The 19,829-nt window shown below is 31.3% G+C and overlaps 1 protein-coding gene across 4 annotated transcripts in view; it reads right to left on the reverse strand.

Moving 5' to 3' along the window:
• Window positions 1–500: 500 nt before the first annotated feature.
• Window positions 501–19,829, reverse strand: part of LOC107441423 (rho GTPase-activating protein 18) — a 276,037-nt gene continuing 256,708 nt past the window's right edge. For 3 of the 4 annotated variants that reach the window (XM_043043811.3, XM_087164462.1, XM_043043812.3), the window contains 3 exons: window positions 15,657–15,868; window positions 7,266–7,372; window positions 501–2,173 (listed from right to left, as the gene is read on the reverse strand). In XM_043043811.3, the coding sequence (XP_042899745.2) occupies window positions 2,070–2,173; window positions 7,266–7,372; window positions 15,657–15,868 (423 nt within the window). In that variant the 3' untranslated portion in view covers window positions 501–2,069. Of the gene's footprint in view, window positions 2,174–7,265; window positions 7,373–12,788; window positions 13,010–15,656; window positions 15,869–19,829 lie in introns of those variants that run through there. The other variant, XM_071186026.2, reaches the window with a different exon arrangement.

Raw genomic sequence — 19,829 nt, forward strand, 5'->3', positions numbered from 1 at the left:
TGGATTGGGTTCAAAATTACAAGGCCATGAAGTTGAACATTAGTAGCCGTAAAGCTGGCTTGATTGGCTGGATCCTTTCAATGCCCTATTGGCAAGTGTATACATCTGTGATTATGTCTCAGTTTTAACTTTTCAATTTTAGTACTATATTCATTTATGTCATTTTATCCTTTCACCTTTTGACGGTTTTATGAGTTGTATTTACGGCTGTTTTTGGTGAATTGTTAGATTTTTCGTCTTGTATTGAGGGGTCCACCAGCTCTGGCTCACAGCTCACTCAGTTTTTACTGGTTGTCTCAGGGTTCATAATTTTTGTATTTTATATATATATAATTTTTGTATTTTATTTATATAAGGGTCTGTTGACCTTTTAAATGATCCATTGTATTTGGCGTATGGGCCTATTGGCCTAGGTCGCTGTATATATAATAAATTAGTAGCCGTAAACCCAAGAAATTGGGGTGGCTGATCATCGATGGTTACAAAATAAAAAGTTAAGATTAAACAGAAAAGCTTTTTAATATTTTATTCTCGAAAAGTATGCATTTAAAACACAGTTCAAAGATATGAGTTTTCTAGAAACATACAAGAAACATTGCATAAATATTTCACAATGACACAAAAAATCTGATTAAATTAATTTTCAAATACACAATTGGAATGTGGAGTATGGTGACAGTTCATTGTACAGCACACTAGTAGTACTTGTAGGCAATACATAAAATCACATTTGCCTAATAAATTTCGCAGCAATAACAATCTTTAAACTAGGGTTCACTAAAGTTTCTACATTTATATATATATGTATATCGTTTTTATGTTTATAACATGTGTCCATTCCTCAAAGGGTTCAAGTAGAAGAATGAAATCTGATTAACCAGTATTATCAGTGAGTTATCAGGTAGCAATATATATTTTCGTTGTAACTAGATGCATAGTTAATTCAATATTTAAGTCATACGTGTATAATGCAAACACTAGGATGTTAACGTTATGGGATGGTATTTGCTATGGCTGCAACAACATGACGCTGTTAACTTTTTAATTGTAGGACAAATTTAGCGCAGTAAGAAAAGTTTTCAGCAATGATGTCATGAATATGTAAAAAAAAATGTATGCTAAATATGTCTGTGTTCAGCTTTGATCAATAGCGTCAACATTTCTGTATTAACTCTAGGTAAACAATCTTTCTTTTAGCGGCAAATGTTTTGGAAAATTTTACATGACAAAACTATTGACACGATTTCAAAGATCATGCTTAAAGCTTTTAGAAATGGTGTTCCATTTACTCTTGCAAACTTTACATCGATCAGAATAAGCATACGGTATAGTATGAGCTAAAATTATTCTTATGTAAATATCATAGAGATCGATTTCAAAATTGCTGGAATTAAAAGAAAGAAAGAAGATATAAACTTTCTCTCTTAACTTAGATCGATCTGAATTATGCATGCTTAAAAAATGGCACAATTCTAAAAGCTTCAAGCGTTATCTTTCAATTTGTGGCAACGGTTTTGACAAGTAAAATCTTCCAGAACATTCGCAGCTAAAAGAAGGATAGTTTACATAGATACAAGGGATTCCATTTTTTAGTCCTGTAATATGGAAATCAATACATAAAATCAAACTGAGTGTATTTTTTAAATCTCATGACATTTGCTTACGTAATCATCAAGAAACCTAATTAAATGTATAGTTTCTGAATAAAGTATAGAAAATAGTTTTTAATTTTTTCAATTAATGATAGTTAGTTTATTTTCTTGTGTAAATAGTCAAAGCTTTCTTTCGTAAACTATCAGAAACCTTTTAAAAGTACAAACATATGAACGTTTTTAAAGGAACAATAATTATCTGTTACAATTTTCCAAATTTACAATGATTTTCCTGAGAAACGAAATATCTGCTCCCATTATATTAACACTGCAGTGTTTGCATTAATTTGTTGTCTTCTTTCATAGTGAGTCTTTATTCAGTTTTAAAATATTTATATCGATGAAGTGTAAAGAAATCGGCAAAGCACTTGGAACAAACGATAAAATTGTTTCTATCGTTTATATATTTTTGAAATTTCAGTGGTGGCATCGAATTTCCCAAGTTGAACCGGTTGCAAATCTGCCTGCTCCGTGACCAGTTACGCTCGAAATATTCATGTTATGATCTAATCTTCTTTCTCCTAAAATAAAATTGGGAAAATATTTATTAGTAGTTGAAATAAACAGAAATATCAAAATTGATGCTCTTTTATTAAGAAAACAAAAACTTAAACAGCCTTAAAAATACAGAAGGTGTACCGTAGTGGCTGCATTCGATATGAAGTTTTAGAATTAGTATAAAAAATGATATCTAAAATCTGTAGCCATTTGATGTAACAAATATTTTTTTAATTAAGAAATAAAAAAGAATTCTAGAAAAAGTATCAAACAGCAGCGGTCGCCATAGCAACGCATCCAATGACAACGCATGCGCACTGCATGGTCCCATACCTCAAAAATAAACTCACAAACTTAATGCATAACAAAATTAAAAGTGAAAAAATGAATTTTAAAAAAATATCAAATAGCATCGGTCGCCATAGCAACACATGTGCATTGTTTACTATTAATCTTGAACACAGTTAAAAAGTGCGGACGCCATAAAATCCAAAACAAGTCCCATTTTGCCAATGGATAATAAAAAGTATTCCAAACTATGCGGAATTATTACTAAATTCGGTATGAGCAAAGTATGGATTAAAATCATCAAAAAACTGCCTAGCAGTGGTCACAGCGTTCTATTAAAATTTAAGTACTGTTAAAAAAGTAGGAAAAATTTCATCTATTTTTAAAAGAAACGTGATATTTTAATAGCCACGGCACGTTGTCAATTTAAATTATCTATGTTAGTTCTAAAATTTAAAGCAGTGCTATTTTTGAATTAAAGTAAAACCTAAAAAGTAAATATTTTGTAAATTTTAAATTAAACTTAAATAGTTGTTTGCTAATTTAAAATAAATACGCTATTATATTTACATTTGCAACCACAGGTATAGAAGGATAGGTATGCCTAGCCTGTCTTATAGGGACAGACCTGGCTTCATCTTTAAATGAACTCATTTTCAATTATTTTAATCCTTGCTTCGCTTTTATTGAATTCAATAGTGATTACTCAGAATATTTTTTGAAATCGATTTTACAAATATTCTAATATACGTGTAAAGGGTAGTCATTCAAACAAAATATATTTTGTACGTAGTGATTCTTACACAAACTCAAGCAATAAGTGTTTTCAATGATTTTAGTCAGAATAAAGTTATTTAGAATGCATGAAATTAAGAGCAAAAATCGTATTGTTATAAATTTATTGCATCTTTGTTATCTGAATATAATCAAATTTGTTGATTAATCTATTATAATGTATCCATAAGAATAACCTATTTTCTTAAAAGTCGTTAACAATTTTCCTATTCGCCTATCTATATTATAACAACCGTTGAGCGGCCTACCTAATTTTAAATTTGTGACTACTAATGTACTACCACAGCCTTGCAATTTTGAATCCAATCCAGAAGGCAAGGGAACAACTGGATCAAGAATTAGGAGAAATTTGTTTTCGTGGAAGACTTTTTAATGAAACTAACCCTCATTTGCGTTACACGGTGAGGAAAACCACGAAAACATCCCACAACAATGGGATTCTAACTCATTATCCGTCTACCTTTGTCGATGTTTTACGGCAGCACTGTGGTCGGTGCAAGCTGAGTGCGGAATTTGTATCGATCAGCCAGCGCTGGGAATCGATCCTGGGCCACTTCCGTGGGAGGCAAGTGCCCTATTCTTTAAATTTTTAGTTATCGAGCCGCCGTTTTTTAGTATATAGAGCTTTTTCCTTACAAAGACGAGACCCAGGTTCGAATCTCAGTGGTAGCTGGTTGGTACAAATTCTACTCCAAGCTCACACCGACCACAGTACTGCCGTAAAATATCTTCAATGGTAAATGGATCTTGGGTTAGAATAACCTTGCCATAGGGCTGACAGCGGAAGGTTTATTTAGTTTTCCTCCTCGTGCAATGCAAATGCGGGTCAGTTCCATAAAAAAGTCCTCCATGAAGACTAATCTGTTCCAATGTTTGATCCAGGAGTTCTCTTGTCTTCTGGGTTGGGTTCAAAATTACAAGACTACGGAGTTGAGCATTGATAGTTGTTAATTCAGAATAGAGTTGGCTGTTGAACGCCGGTTGTAAAATAAAATTTAGTTGCAGCATTTAATAGGGTGAACACAAGCGTCTTGAACTTACAAAATAAATGCTGCTTTTATATAAGAGAATGGCATATTATTTGAATGAACATGTCAGAATTTAATGTTAAATATAATTGTTTATCTGGCAACTTGTAAGCGTAACAATGAAAGAATAGAACGGATTTTTATCGATTTTCTGTTATTTAAAAGCATTGAAAATTTTCTTAAAACTAACAACAACAAGACATTATTACACTTTTATGTATTTCTAAGAGAGAAAAAAAATAAAGAACGTTTTCATATTATGCATAGTAGATATATTAATTGCTCTAATTAAGTCTTCTTAGTAAAAAATTTTCTTTGGTTTTCTAGAAACAACAAACAAAACTTAAAAAATATTAGTTAAAATAATTATACAAATGTTATAATTAGTGCTTGAATGTTTTAGAAGTATTAAAAGATATGGTTTACGACATGGCAGGCAAAATTAATGGTTCAATCTAGTTTGCGAAAAACGGAACAACTCGAATTTTTAATATAATTAGCTGTACCTTTTTTTCATTTAACATTAGCGGTTAGAGAAAATAAAAATCTTTACTAACTCTAATTACGTTTGGTTGAAAAATACGAAATTTTTTTCCCTTTCGTTAATGATAAATCATATTTGTTCATTATCATTTAACCAATCGCAGCTGTTATTTCAGAAAGTAATACTTATTTGTAGAAACGTTTTTTTGATGAAGTATACATTACATCATGCAGAATTGTTAATTTTAAAGTTCTTAACAAAACTTAATGTATTTTATGAAACATATATAATTACCTAGTTTATCTTAACAAGAAATAACAGTAAACAGTGCACACAAAAATAAGAAACGAACCACCCTAAATAACCTTTGATCTAATAATCGGATATTCAAGTTTTAGGACTCAATATTCATGGTTACTGGGAGTGAGCTCCAAATATGCTAATTAGTGCAAAGGATACTTTAAGTTTCAAAATAAGACACAAAAACGTACTTCCTCTTAATAAATATATCTTTTTAAGGTGGATTTGAATTTCTGATGACCACCGCAATATAGAGGGTAGCCGCAATCTGGGAAATATGGTACCAATAGTTTGGTCAGTAGAGCGGTCTAAAGTCTGGACCTATTAATGTTTATTTTACTTTTTGCATATTCTGGACATATATTAGATTCCATATCTGGAAATTTTTACAAATACTTATATGTAGGGACGGGATAGCCTGGTCGGTAGGGCGCTGGGCCCATGTCCAAGAGGTCGTGGGTTCGATCCTCGCCGGCCGAAGACTCCCCGTGTAGTAAATGGTGACTGATGCACGTTAAATCTGTCGAGTCTCAAAGTCCTCCATGTTCCCACAACAAATCAATACCTCTGGGGGTACTGATCCAGGAGTTTCCTTGTCTTCTGGATTGGTTCAAAATTACAAGGCTACGGAGTTGAACGTAAGTAGTCGTAAACCCATGAAATTGGGTCGGCTGTTCAACGACGGTTATAAAATAAAAATAAAATACTTATATGTGAGCCGTAATGGCTCAGGGGATAGAGCGTTCGCCATCCAATGAGGCGAATCGGGTTCGAAACCCAGTCGACATGAATACCGCATCCGGCTTTCACCAACCACAGTGCTGACGTGAAATATCCTCAGTGGTAGACGGATGATGGGTTAGAGTCCCCTTCCCATCAGGCTAACCGTGGGAGGTTCTCGTGGTCTTCCTCTCTATGTAACGCAAATGCGGGTTACTTGCATCAAAAAGTCCTAACAAAACTCTATCTAGGAGTTCCCTTGTCTTCTTGATTGGGTTCAAAATTACAAGGCTACGGAGTTGAACATTAGTAGTCGTAAACCCATAAAATCAGGAAGGCTGTTCAACGACGGTAATAAAATAAAATTAAATAATTATATGCAGAACATAAATTTTAGTGAGTAGTTATTATTTTTTATTTAATAATAGTCAAAAAATTTAAATTGTTGGATATACAATTTTCAACATCATTTTAAGGACATATCAAAATACAAAATTTGATCCAAATCGGAGCAATATTTCTTGGAAATTCTTAAAACACAACTTTCTCAAAATTCAATTTCTCAGGAGCTATTCGACTGATTTCACTCAAAATGTGCTATTTAAAATTGCACTCTTCGAAATGATTCTTTAAATTAATGTAATTGCATTCTTTCAAAACCTCCCACGGTTAGTCTGACTGCAAGGGGAATCTAACCCATAATCCGTCTACCACTGAGGATATTTTATGCCAGCACTGTTGTCGGCGCGAGACGGATGCAGAATTCGTATCAACCAGAAACCGCTGGGATTCGAAACTGATTCACCTCATTGGGAAGTAAACACTATCCCCTAAGCCAGTGTTTCCCAAAGTGTGGTACGCGTACCCACAGGGGTACGGGAACAGTTTAGCGGGGGAACGCGTTCTTATGCGAAATTTCTTGCAACAAACGAAAATTTCACAAAATTTTATTTAAAAACAAAGCTTGCCATGAAAATTCACAATTACGTATTTTTCTATTGGCCATTTTTTGCAGAGTTAACAGTTAATAATTAGGGGTATCAACAGCTAGTTGTGATTTTTAACTTTTGGGCAATTTTTTTACTCTAAAAACTACATTCATTTTGTATTAGTGGTACACAGCGTTACAAAAAAATTTAGAAGGGGTACACAAAAGTCAAAAGTTTGGGAAACACTGCCCTAAGCCACCGTAGCTCAAATAAGGCTTTTGTCGGCAAGTTGAAGATCGTCCTGCTGTCAATTAGAACGCTTTTCAGGGAAGTTTTTATGTTCTTTTAGAATACGTTCAGTGGCCAAGCTAAGTAAAATGTTGATTTCGAGGAAAATTGTGCGCTTTAAAAAAACATTAGATTCGTTATTTCAAGCCATAAATATACAAGAAGCACGTATTTTTATCTAATGGCCATTTTTATAGTGCATTGTGGGAAAATTTAAAATTACACACTTTGCTAGACAATATGTATTTATGAAACATTCAAGTTATTTCTTCAAAATACTTACCGACATTTTCTCTAATGATGTATAAATAATGGTCTTTTAAATTCTCACTGGATTTCTTGGAGCTCACAAGGCACCTTTGTCGTATCACTATGGGTTCCGATGTAGTTCTAAAATGAATAGTAGTAAAGAAATTAATATACTATTATTTATCTAATTTCTTTTACATTAACTTGGCATTGTTGCAAATAGCAAATAATAAAATAACTTTTTTTACACATTTCTTGAAACTATTGAAATGAAATTTCAGTTTTATAACTTTAAATGTAAACATTTTAATTTGTTCAGGTTGAAACAAAGAAGCAAAACTCTGAAATGGAAGTTGTTAGAGAAATTAGAAAAAAGTGAAGCGTTAATTGACTTAATTTCCCAATTTTTGAAAAATTATTTTTTCAAAGGACATAAGGGATCCTGAAAAATGATTAATAATGAATAAGAATCAACAATTAGTGAGTAACTTTTTATTTACTGCTACCTATGTAACATGTATAGTCAACATATCGTTACGGCTTTTGTAGGCTGACTTTCAAATTATGACTTTAAGTAACCAATTTTACGGGGTCGTCCAAAATGCTTAATGAATAAGAATCAACAATTATTGAGTTTTTGTAAGATAATTTATAAATTATGACAAATTTTTTAATCATTTATGTATCTAATATGCACTTTCAAATTAATATTTGTAAGAATAAATTAAAATCTAAAAATGCAATATCTAAGTGATAAATAATTGCTAGTTGTATAGCGTTATTTGTTTGGCGTTATTTCAAGTATAAGCTTAACTTATAGCCACGATGAGAAATATACTGTGTGTATTTGTATAGACATACGGATGAAGAAAAAAATATTAAAACCTTAAAGAAATAGTCTGAAAAAACATAGTTTTTCAACCTTCTGACTTAAAATAACATTTACTGCAAGTTAATTACTGAAAGAAGTTTCAGTTGCATGTAGTATTTTTAGTAGTGTTTGAGTCAATTAAAAATAATCGGATATATTAAATAGGTTTGGATTGTTGACAGATAAGGATTGGATAGTTGGGAGATTTAATTTCATAATTTTTTTAAGAAATGATTTTTTCAAAAAAAAGTTAAACAAGCGTTTCTTTATTTTTTACAAAAATAAACTTTTTTAATGTAATGGAGTCAAAAGATCTAGTTTTTTTTTTAAGAAAATAGTTTTTTACAATTACTTTGAAGATTTATTATTTTTCCACGAGGTCTCAAAAATTGTTTAGTTTCGCACATAGGTTGAAAGTCATTATAAATTCCGTGATATATTGCTTTATTCTTACCCGCTGAAATCTGCATGTGCTATCAGACCCTCAGTTTTTTTTTGCGAGACCTTAAAATTGAGGAATTATTCTACGGAAGGCTGGCGATCATTAACTACCTTTGCCAATACTGAATACGTTTGAAATTTGATAGCAAAGTATAGTAAAAACTAAATTAATTGGCAAATCTATGTTAAGTGATGCTGCTCTAAACTTTATTAGAGTTGTAGTTGAGGTCCAACTTGGATATTTAATGTTTTCCTTTTCACCCCTAGTAAGCTTAAGTCGCCATCTTAAATTTCAAAAGGGAGGGAACCTATTTATCATCACAAGTCTATTCCTTTCTCACTAAATATTTTTAAGTCAGAACTCCCTCAGGATCTTCAGTCGGAATCCGCAAAAATTCACTCTAGGAAGCTTTTTTAAGTTCAGTCCCAGTCGATGAGCCGCAGTCATCAAAGCAAAATGATAGGTAACGAAGTATTTGAAATTCGCTATTATTTTCTCATTTTAAGATGATTAATTTTATTAAAAGTTTAGAAAAACTGAGTCGTATTAAATTTTTTCAAGTTTATTATTAGTTGCTAACAATGCAGGATGATTAAATCCACAAATCACTAATTACAGATAGTTAAGAATGTTTGCCTACAGAAAAAGTTCGAGCAGAAAACATACCGTCTCGAAACATCTGCTTCCTACTCTTAAGGAGCAGAAGTTCAAGTTTATGGCAAATTCTTTACAGTTGGTATTAAAAATCAAATTGCTTTTAGGTACCTACATGATGTGTTAAATATTTTTTTTTCATATTAATCAATCTCAATTGCATATATAGCTTAACATAATGTTTCCAGACGAAATTGCCCTATAAAGGATTAACCTAATTTTTTCTCAATTTTGTATTCACTGTTTAATAGCTAGTGACTCTGATATATGTTATCCTTAATCATAACGTATAAAATCTACATAATTAATCATAATATATAATTCAAAACAAACTATATTTATTAAATCCCTTAAGGCAGTGTTCTCCCACCTTTTTATCATCGCGGACCTGCCAACGTTTGATATCTTTACAGCGGCTCGCCGGGGGGGGGGGGGGGAGGACGTTGATTGCTTATATTTTAGATTAATTTGATTCAGTAATTTTAATTTAATTGTATTTAAACATGCCTTCAAAATCAAATACAGTTACACCAAAAAATAACGATAAAGTGATGTAACATTTTTACTTATAGAAAGTTAAATCAATAAGTCACGATCGAGAGAGAAGACGAAGTTCTTCATTAGTTCCAATGTATATTTCGAGCCTCGCTTTCGTGCTTTATTTATATTTACAGTTATGATGATTGATTTTTTTTATTAAAACTAATTGAAAGAGAAAATATTTGCGGGGATTTTATTATTTTTTTATTTTTTAAAACATTAAAAAATTTATGTCACTACCTTCGAGGGCCCCCTTTTTTTTAAATAAATAAAATGTTAATGGAGCACAAATCTTTTTAATTTGGGTTATGAACCTAGGAATTTAAATTAAATTTCAATGAAATGGGCGGCCCGGTACCATTTGATCCATAGACCGGTACCGGTCCGCGAACCGGGGGTTGGGGAGCACTACCTTAAGGTACCAATAATTGAGTCCTGTTAGAAATAGGTATGCCACATACATATTTTTAGATCTCGGATGAGCTGTATAGAATATCACTAAATTAATTAAACAACAATTTTATAAAATGTCGTAAAAGTAATCTTGAGGAAATTATTGACCATTGAGAATAAAATTTGGAAAGTGTCTTTAAAATCAACAATTACCAACGTTCAATTTATTCTATGCAAGAAAATTAAAACAAAAAATATTGCAAGTCAAGAAACAAATTCATTATATATTCATTGAAAGGATCTTATCGAAATTACGTTGAGTAATTTTTAAATTAATTCAATTTTTTTTCAAGCGCATCTATCAACTTTTCACTTAGCATACAAATAGAATAGCAGGATCTTTAAAAATACACCTTAAGTAATTCATTTGAGGATGTAAAGAAAATAAACTACTCCTTGTACAAAGCGTACTGAGTTAGAATTTCTTTTTCGTTTCTATCACCAACAATTCATTTCAAATCTTTTTTTAAATTCAGTTTAAACAACGAAATTAAAGAACACTTTCTCATTTAGGAAAGTTATTTACAACTTTTTTCCCCTCAGTGTTCAGTTAATAGAATTCTTCCACAGCCGAATGGTAATTAACGAAACAATAAAAATTTCAAAACTACTGAAAATTCCTTTTCCGCAACAAAAGCTTTAAATGAAAAATTAGCAAAAGAAACTAATAGTGTGAAAATTTTTCATTTGAAAAGGATATATTTTTAAAATGTACCTCTTTTGAACATTAAGTTACAAGTTTTTTATGTTTTAAAACATAATTAAATTATTTGGAAAATTTGTTTACAATGTTTTTGAATAGCATTTTATATAAATAATTTAAGCATTACTATATATGAATAAGACATCTATAATATATATTGTTTAATTGTTACATATATGGCTTTTTTCCAGAATACTAATCCATATTAAAACGGGACAATAAACATGTATTTAAAACATATAAATAGATAAATTAATCTATCTGTATCGGGACTATAATTATAATTCATTTTGTTAGGTTTGTGATGATGGCGGTTATGGACAATGTCAACCTTCATCTATGAAAAAGATACCCCGTCATAGATTCGAGTTAACATGTCTTATATACTATTGAATTGTAATTGTAATTTTGTAGTGGTAGATACGCTACAGGTTTAATAATTTAAGTTTTAAGTAGTGTTAAATAATTAGTTATACGTTATGTATTTATTTAGAATAATTTATGTATTTTTTCTTGAAAATAGTTTGTTAGTTTTTCTCTTAGTACTAATGAAGTTTTCATTTACATCAGCACAAAATCGGTGAATACGTTTTTTTTCTACTGTTTGATGCTGAATATTTTGAAACTCATCTTATTTTATTTTTTCAATTTTATGAAATATACAAAAGTTTTTCATCAATCGACTACTCTTTTGAAGAACAACGAAATTTCACTAATTTGCAAAAAATTAAAAAATCGCGGTTCTGCGGTAGATGAAATCTTTTCCTAATTCCTATAATATTTAGCACGCTCATTTCAGTTAGGAAGAGATTCTTTGAAGTAGATTCAGCGTAACCGTGATAAATCTCGAAAATTAGAATGATAAAGAAGAAAATAATTTTACTAAGAAATCTCTTCCTAATTCCTATAATATTTAGCACGCTCATCTCAGATAGTAAAATTATTTTCTTCTTTATCATTCTAATTTTCGAGATTTATCACGGTTACGCTGAATCTACTTCAAAGAGCTGCTGAACTACAAACAGCCTCTTCAAATCTTTAAAAAAAAAAGTGGTTGTAGGTTGAAATTGGTTTTCTAGTTTGAAATTGGAGCACAAAATCAATTAAAAAATTCCCGGCAAAATGCAATATTTTTGTGGAACTTAGTTATTCTAAATTTCTATAAGTAGTGTTGATGGAGGAAAACTTAACATATTTTTAATCGGCATTTAAATGTGAGTGTCGGGTTGTGTTATTGACAAATTCAGTACTATATCTTCCTATCATCTGGTTATATCACAGTTGGAAACAAAATTTTGTTTTGTATATTTTCAGATATTTTATTTTCGAACAACATACACACCTTGGCCAATGAATTAGAAATTTGGGAGCTTTCCTCTTAACTTGTTCACATCGTACAAAGCTCTGGGGGAAGTAACATAATGCAAGATATGTTCTGCAGGTATGGAATTGGTGCCTTGGTGTTTCTCAAGGTAAAAATGAATAGGAACATGCTCGAAAGTTCGTAACATGATGCAAGATATGTTCTGCAGGTATGGAATCGGTGCCTTGGTGTTTATCAAGGTAAAAATGAATAGGAACATGCTTGTAAGTCACACCGCACACGAGTCTCCTCTTCCATCTAATTTACAGGATCTTGAAGTCTATGTGGTCAATGTATGGTATTCTCTGGATATAAATGTACTCCAGAAACATTTGGAATCGACGACATCACGAATTCGGACTGTTAGCCTTGCGGAAGAAGATCCAAGAAAAGTACTATCAACGATTTTTAATTTATTGGCCAATGTATGTATTAGATAAGTGGTTTCTAAAATTTGTTCCGGGAAACTTAAGGATTCGTTGGGAAAATGACAAGTTCACCGGAAAATCGGACATTAAAAAAAACTAGAGGCAAATCATTTGTTTATTAATATTTCGGTTACTATTTAAAATTATTCAAACAAAATATCAGCGTGAAACATAGTTTTTTTCCATCACAATTTGCAATTCAAAGAATAGCCAAATTCAACAATAAAGATATGTGCTTCGTTGACATCGATTCTAACAGTTTTTTTTCGTCCTTTAGCTCATTTTTAGCTTATGCATACACCAAAACCAAATTCAGGCTCAGACCTGTGAATTTAATTGTCTGGCATAAGACTATCATTGATAAAACGATGAAAAAGTCAATTCTTCGCTTTAAATATTTAAAAATGATTAATTATGTTTACAATTGCTAATAAATTTTATTTAGGAAAATGGAGTTCCTCTAAAATAAGTCGAAGAAAGGGCGAGAAAAGATTATTTTAATTGCGTTTCCCTACCAACCGCATACTTTATTCGCCATTATAAATGATGGTGAATGCTGCATATATGTCAGCACATGACATTTTCACTTAAATATTGTCTACTTTTGTCTCCACAGGGGTCTGTCCAGACATTTTGTGAAAGGTCCGTCTTTCGTGAAATTGTGAAAAAATTACTCACATTCTTTAAACCAGGGTCCGCTTTTATGAATTTCCGAATAGGGTCCGGTATTGCAAAAAAAAAAACTTTTTCAAGGAGTTTTTAAATTGTAAAGACATACAAGATTATGCTCAACGCTGTAAAATTATAATTAAAAAAATTAAATTTTAAAAAATAAACAACAACTGCTGCTTCTAAATTAGAGATGCAACATACAAATATTTGGTATTTAGCCTATACTGCTGAACGCCAGAATATTAATTTCGGACTAATAATGGAAGAATCGTCTGCCGAAGACAAAACTTAATTCGTTTACATCCATCTTTCTTGTTTTCTGCCCTGGAAAGGGTTTATTCGATTAACAAAATAATAATGAAGATAAACAAATTTGTGAAGGGTTCGATTAAAAGAAAAATCATTTTGTGAAGGGTCAGTTTTAAGTTAAAATATTTTGTGAAGGGTCCGTTTTTATGAAAAGATATTTTGTGAAGGGTCCGTTAACGGACCCAAATTTCTGCTAAACAGACCCCTGCTCCATATGTTGAAACAATGAATGTACAAGAAACAAAAAATAAACAGACCACCCTGAATAACTTTTGATCTAATGATCGGATTTTCTTGTTCTAGGTCTCAATCTCAATGGTTCGAAGGGATGACCTGAAATATGTTAATAAGTGAAGACGATATTTTAGGATACGAAATCAGGCACAAAAACATACTTTATCTAAATAAACATACCATTTTTTTGACAGATTCGTATTTCTGACCCCAAAAATGCAAAAGGTAGCAGCAATCTGGGAAATGTGGTCTGAATAGTTTGATCAGGAAAGTGCTCCACAGTTTGGATCCCTTTATGTTAATTTTATTTTTTGCGTATGTCGATATACGTCAAGAATTTTTTAAACGAATTGAAATTTTTTTACATGAAATTCGTTTAGTCAAAGATAATTCTATGCAAAAAAATAACTTTTACTGAATATGCGCAGACAATAGTCAGGACAGCTATTCAAATTTTGGACTGCTCTCCTCACCAAACTATTAGGAATATGCACTCTATAACAAAAAAAAATCGACGCACCAAGAAGGAGTTGTCCGATTGAAACGAAAATTGGTGGATAGGAAGACAATGTACAGAATAGTAAATGATTAAAATTTCAGAACAATTGAATGATTTATTGCAGAGTTACAGTAACAAGTTCAATAAGGTGTTGACCAGCCTCTAGCCTGGATACAAGCTGCCACACGGTGTGGCATAGACCGATAAAGCTCCCGGATGGTCTCTTGCGGTATTTCCAGCCAAATTCGATCCAATTGTCGAACGAGGTCATCAACATTCCGTGCCAGACGCAATCGCCTTCCCATCATATCCTTGACATGCTCGATGGGAGAGAGATCTGGTGATCTGGCAGTCCAAGGAAGAGTTTGACAAGCTTGCAGACAGTTCATAGCAACACGTTCCGTATGTGGTCTGGCATTGTCCTGCTGAAAAACCAGCCCAGGGTGCTGCAAAAGAAACGGTAGCAAAACAGGATGTCGTCGACGTACCGCTGTGCAGTAAGTGTACCTCTAATGACGACCAAAGGGTTCCGGCTGTCAAAGGAAATGGCACCCCAAACCATAATGCCTTGTTGAGGGCCGGTGTGGCGTGCAATAATGAAGGCAGGATCTCCCTTCTGCATTGTGCGTCTCCAAACAAGTCTTCGATGATCGTCAGGACACAGTTGGAAGCGGGATTCGTCGCTAAAGACTATACGTCCTCAGTCGGCATCATTCCAGCCATATCTGTTCAAAACATTCATGCATACGAAATTTCAAAGCAATCGGATGATTGCTTCTTGGTTCGTCGATTTTTTTGTTATAGAGTGCATTTTCCCAGATTTACGGCTATCTCCAATAATTTGGGAGCCAAAAATAATCAGAGTCCGTAAAAAAAAAAAAAAAAAAAAAAAAATTATGTTTATTCACAAAAAGTGCATTTTTGAGTGTGATTTCGAAACTTAAAATATCATCAACACTAATTAATTAGCATATTTAAAATCACTCCCTCAAACCATTAAGATTGAATAATAAATAATAAAAAAAACAATCGTACTTCTAGTGAAGATCCGATCATTGGATCAAAAGCTATTTAAGATAGTCCATTTTCATTTTGCGTATTGTACACGCTGTGCGGTCACTTTGAACTCCATGCTTAAAATAATAATAATAACAATCGCATTGTACTGTAGAAGAATATTGTAAGTTTGTACATACTGATGCAAAATTGTAACGGTTTGAAAAATTAAATAATAAATAAATGTTTTTTTTTTCTTACCTAGGTCTCTGCAAAAAAGCTCTGTTCTCCTGTTGGTCCAAGTGTGATACTGTTTGATGACGTGGATCAATTATTTGGTCAATTGCTTCCGCTACCTTCTCAACAACGTCCCCTGCCGTAGTTTTATCTGTAACTGGAATTGCAACACTATTTGGATGACGCAATGACGAAATTTGAACCCGGATCACAGAGCTACTATTGGATAAAAAATCCTATTGAAAGAAATATTAAATTTATTATTAACTTGTTAATAAATTTTATCTTTTTTTTTTGTATATAGATATGAGATAAAGTGCAACTTTTAACTTTTTCTAACTTCATGATTTTCCGAAAGTAAGACTTTCATTATATAGTAAAATTTACATAATTACTAAATTACAACTGCTTAATATTGTTAATATCTCAATGTAAATACTATTATACAACCTTATCTTTCATCTTGTAATCTCATTACTGTCAAATTTCAATTACTATCTAATATGTACATTAAGATTCTATCTAAATAGAAGTAGGAGGACATATAGCTATATTTCAATGCTCATCTTCCTTTAATCATTCGCGTAATGATAAAAATATTGTTTAACCGAATGATTTTTAAATTTATTTCTGAGTTTTTGTCAAACGTAGAGCTAAATTTCTTTATTGAAAGTATTGTTAAATTAAAAACCATGATGACAATAAAATTAAACCATCTCAAAACAAAACTTTTTTAACAACCTAACATACATGCGTGCATATAGCAACAAAAAAAAATCATTAATTTAAATTTAAAAAAACTCTTCGTCCTTCATATCACCCCTTAGATTGCCTCTTGTCTTGTGCCTTGTCTCAGATTGCCTTTCGTTGTGTATACAGAGGTAATTTTCTAATTTTAAAATATAATTTTCATATTTTTCATAATTTTCATTTCATAATTTTCATATAATGCATTTAATTAATTTTAAACTATTTTAGAGTTTTTAGATTAGATTGATTTAATTTTGTCCAAAATATATTTAAATTCTCAAAGCTTACTGCTTCCTACATATTAATTAAGAAGTTTATAAATTAGTTTTTATAAAGGGAAAATTTAAAGAGAATGATTAAACTTGCACAATTTGTATAGAAAGACAATAAAATTTCAATAGTAAAAATTTATAAATCATATTTTATAATAATCATTTGTAAAATACTAAAATTTGGTAACTAAAGTACTATATATAGTTTATATACTTAAAAAGCTTAGGTTTAAATATATATATTATGAAAAAGATTAAGCTCAATTTAATGCCAATGCTTTTTTTTTATAGTGTTTATATTGAAGAATTTTTAAGTTTTGTATTAAATACGTTATGCAAGAATTATGCATATTGGCTTAAATTCTATTTTTAATGAAAAATGCAAGTAAAAATTTACATAATAATTATTATTTGAATGTTAGTAATCGTGAATAATTACATCTACATATTAATCTGAATTATTAAACATTTTTAATTATTAATCTGCTAAATTTGGTGAAAGACTAATAAAATGTTCAAGGTTTAAGTCTGATAATCGTTTAGCGAAATTTCATATTTTCAAACTAAGATTTAATCGTATCTTAACTAAAAATAAACCCCATATTTTTCTTCCAACTTCTGAAATTAAATTTTAATTAAATTCTCTTCAAAAAGGGAGAGGATATATTTTATGTAACCTAAACAAAAACGAGAGCAAAAATGTGAATAAAGCACCAGTTATTTCTGGACTCAGTGCTTTTTTTTGTTGCTTTAGTTAAACTAATTTATCTGTTCAAAAAACTTAACTTTTATCCTAAAAATTATCATAAAATAGATTCATGAATGCAAAACCTTCCGCTTTCTGCAAACGATTTCATAAAGTAGTAAAAAAAATAATTTGCGGAATTTGTTTGAAGTAAAGATTTAAGAAAACTAGAACAAAGCGGGATATTACGTGCAGGTTACAATATACATGCGTCATACGGAAGGAGTATTTCAAAGAGAAAATCACATTAATTCAAATTGACTTAATCAATAATGATACAAAAAACCCTACATTTTTCAACCGATTAAAAAAAAGTACGCAAAGCAAAGCCACAGTTGGCAACCCCATAAATGATTAGGAATTTAATTAATGCACAAAGAAAATGAACATAAATTGCAATGTTATATTTAGAATCATGATTAGTTTTAATACTAAAACAAAGAAATGCAGTACATATATTAGTTTCATTTATTTATTTGCTGAGTTGTCTAAGAATATTTGAACTTGGTTAATCGAGAGTAGTATGAGAGTTGCAATGGTTAAGTGGTTAAGGCACTGAACTGTCATTGTGAAGAACCGGGGTTCGATTCACAGTGGCTGATTAAAGCACCCCCCCCCCCACCTCAGCTTCAGATCGATGGGTAGCAGTTTCTCTGTGAAGTAAACGCAATCACTACAAGATAACTTGAGCCGCGATAGCCCAGGTGATAGAGCGTTCGCCTTCCAATGAGGAAACCGGATTCAAATCTGAGTCGATACGAATTCCGCATCCGGCTTGCACCGACCACAGTGCTGACGCGAAATTCTAGTGGTCTTCCTTTCCATATAACGCAAATGCGGGTTAGCTCCATCAAAAAGTCCTCCACTAAGGAAAATTTCTCCAAATACTTGATCCAGAAGTTCCCTTGTCTTCTGGATTGGTTCAAAATTACAAGGGTATGGAATTGAACATTAGTAGTCGTAAACCCAAAATTGGGTCGGCTGTTTAATGACGGTAATATAAGATAACTTAATATAATAATACAAAAACCTTAAATTGCATTTTAAACAAAAAAATTTCCCTTACTTATGTTCTCAATCAAGAAATACACAAAAAAATACCATAGCATACCTGCCAACTCTTCCGGACTTTCCGGAAGATTTTATTTTCATTTTTAAAGTGGTAGCAATACTCAGGTTATTCCAATTAACGTTTTGAATTATAATGATAATTATAAATGAGTTTGACCACCACTACATATAAATAATTACAATAAATATATGAAAGCATAATAATCCTTGAGCAAGCGTATTTCAACGGGATCAAAATATAAATATATTTTTGAGTCAGATTGTTTTTCGTTTATTGTTTTACAACCACTCTGAAAATCCATTTTCGGAAAGAGTGAAAGTTGGCAGGTATGCCATAGGTATATTTTAAAAGTTCATTTTATCTATAAACAATAAAATTCTATAATAATAATATTTATCAATATTTAATCATTAAACAAAAGTATGCTTATAAGTAGTGTCACATAAGTATATTTATAATTTAATATAATGTAAATAAACAAAAAAAAATATTGAATTTAATATTCGTTCCCCAGTACAAGTAATGCACACATGTTATTGATATGTTGACACATTTACATATCGTATAAAACAACATAGAAAACTTTCAAAGGTCGATATTTATGGATGTAATTCATGGGAACTACTTATGCTTGTCAGCACTTTCTGACAGACATAAGAAAATGAAGAAAAAAAATATTGTAAGTGATATAGGACATTAACACACTTATCTGCAAACTATTACCTAAACGTCAAAGAGAACATGAATAAGCGTAGACTAAATGGAACTATTGGAATATCTTTTCTTATACAAAGATGAATAGATGGACAATGAATATGCAACTAAGCTGACGGCATAAATAAAGAATGGAAGGAGGAAAATATTAAGTTCATAGGACGAAAATTGACTTGCCAGCATATTTATATTATTTAACAGATATCGCTATCGAATAAATGCATAAATAATATACTACGTACCAAATATTTGAAGTTTGTAAATGAAAAATCGATTATTTAATGGAATAGTATATTTATATTATTTCGTAAACAATTCTGTCGAATTAATATGAAGAGAAATATTACCATTTCAATGCTGGAAAACAGCAGAACTAATTTTGGGTTTACGACGATAAATGTTCAAATCCGTAGCTTTGAAATTTTGAACCCAATCCAGAAGACAAGAGAGCTCCTGGATCAAGTATTGGGGGAAATTTTGCCTTATGGAGGACTTTTTGATGGAACTAATCCATATTTGCATTACGCGGAGAGGAATACTACGAGAACCTCCCACGGTTAGCTTAACAGCAAGGGAACTCCAACCCCTGATCCATCTACCACTGAGGATATTTTACGTCAGCACTGTCATATATATATATATAT

This window comes from Parasteatoda tepidariorum, chromosome 5 (genome assembly GCF_982258835.1).
Source record: "Parasteatoda tepidariorum strain Cologne lab strain chromosome 5, Ptep-v5.0, whole genome shotgun sequence".
In the NCBI taxonomy this organism is placed as follows: domain Eukaryota; kingdom Metazoa; phylum Arthropoda; class Arachnida; order Araneae; family Theridiidae; genus Parasteatoda; species Parasteatoda tepidariorum.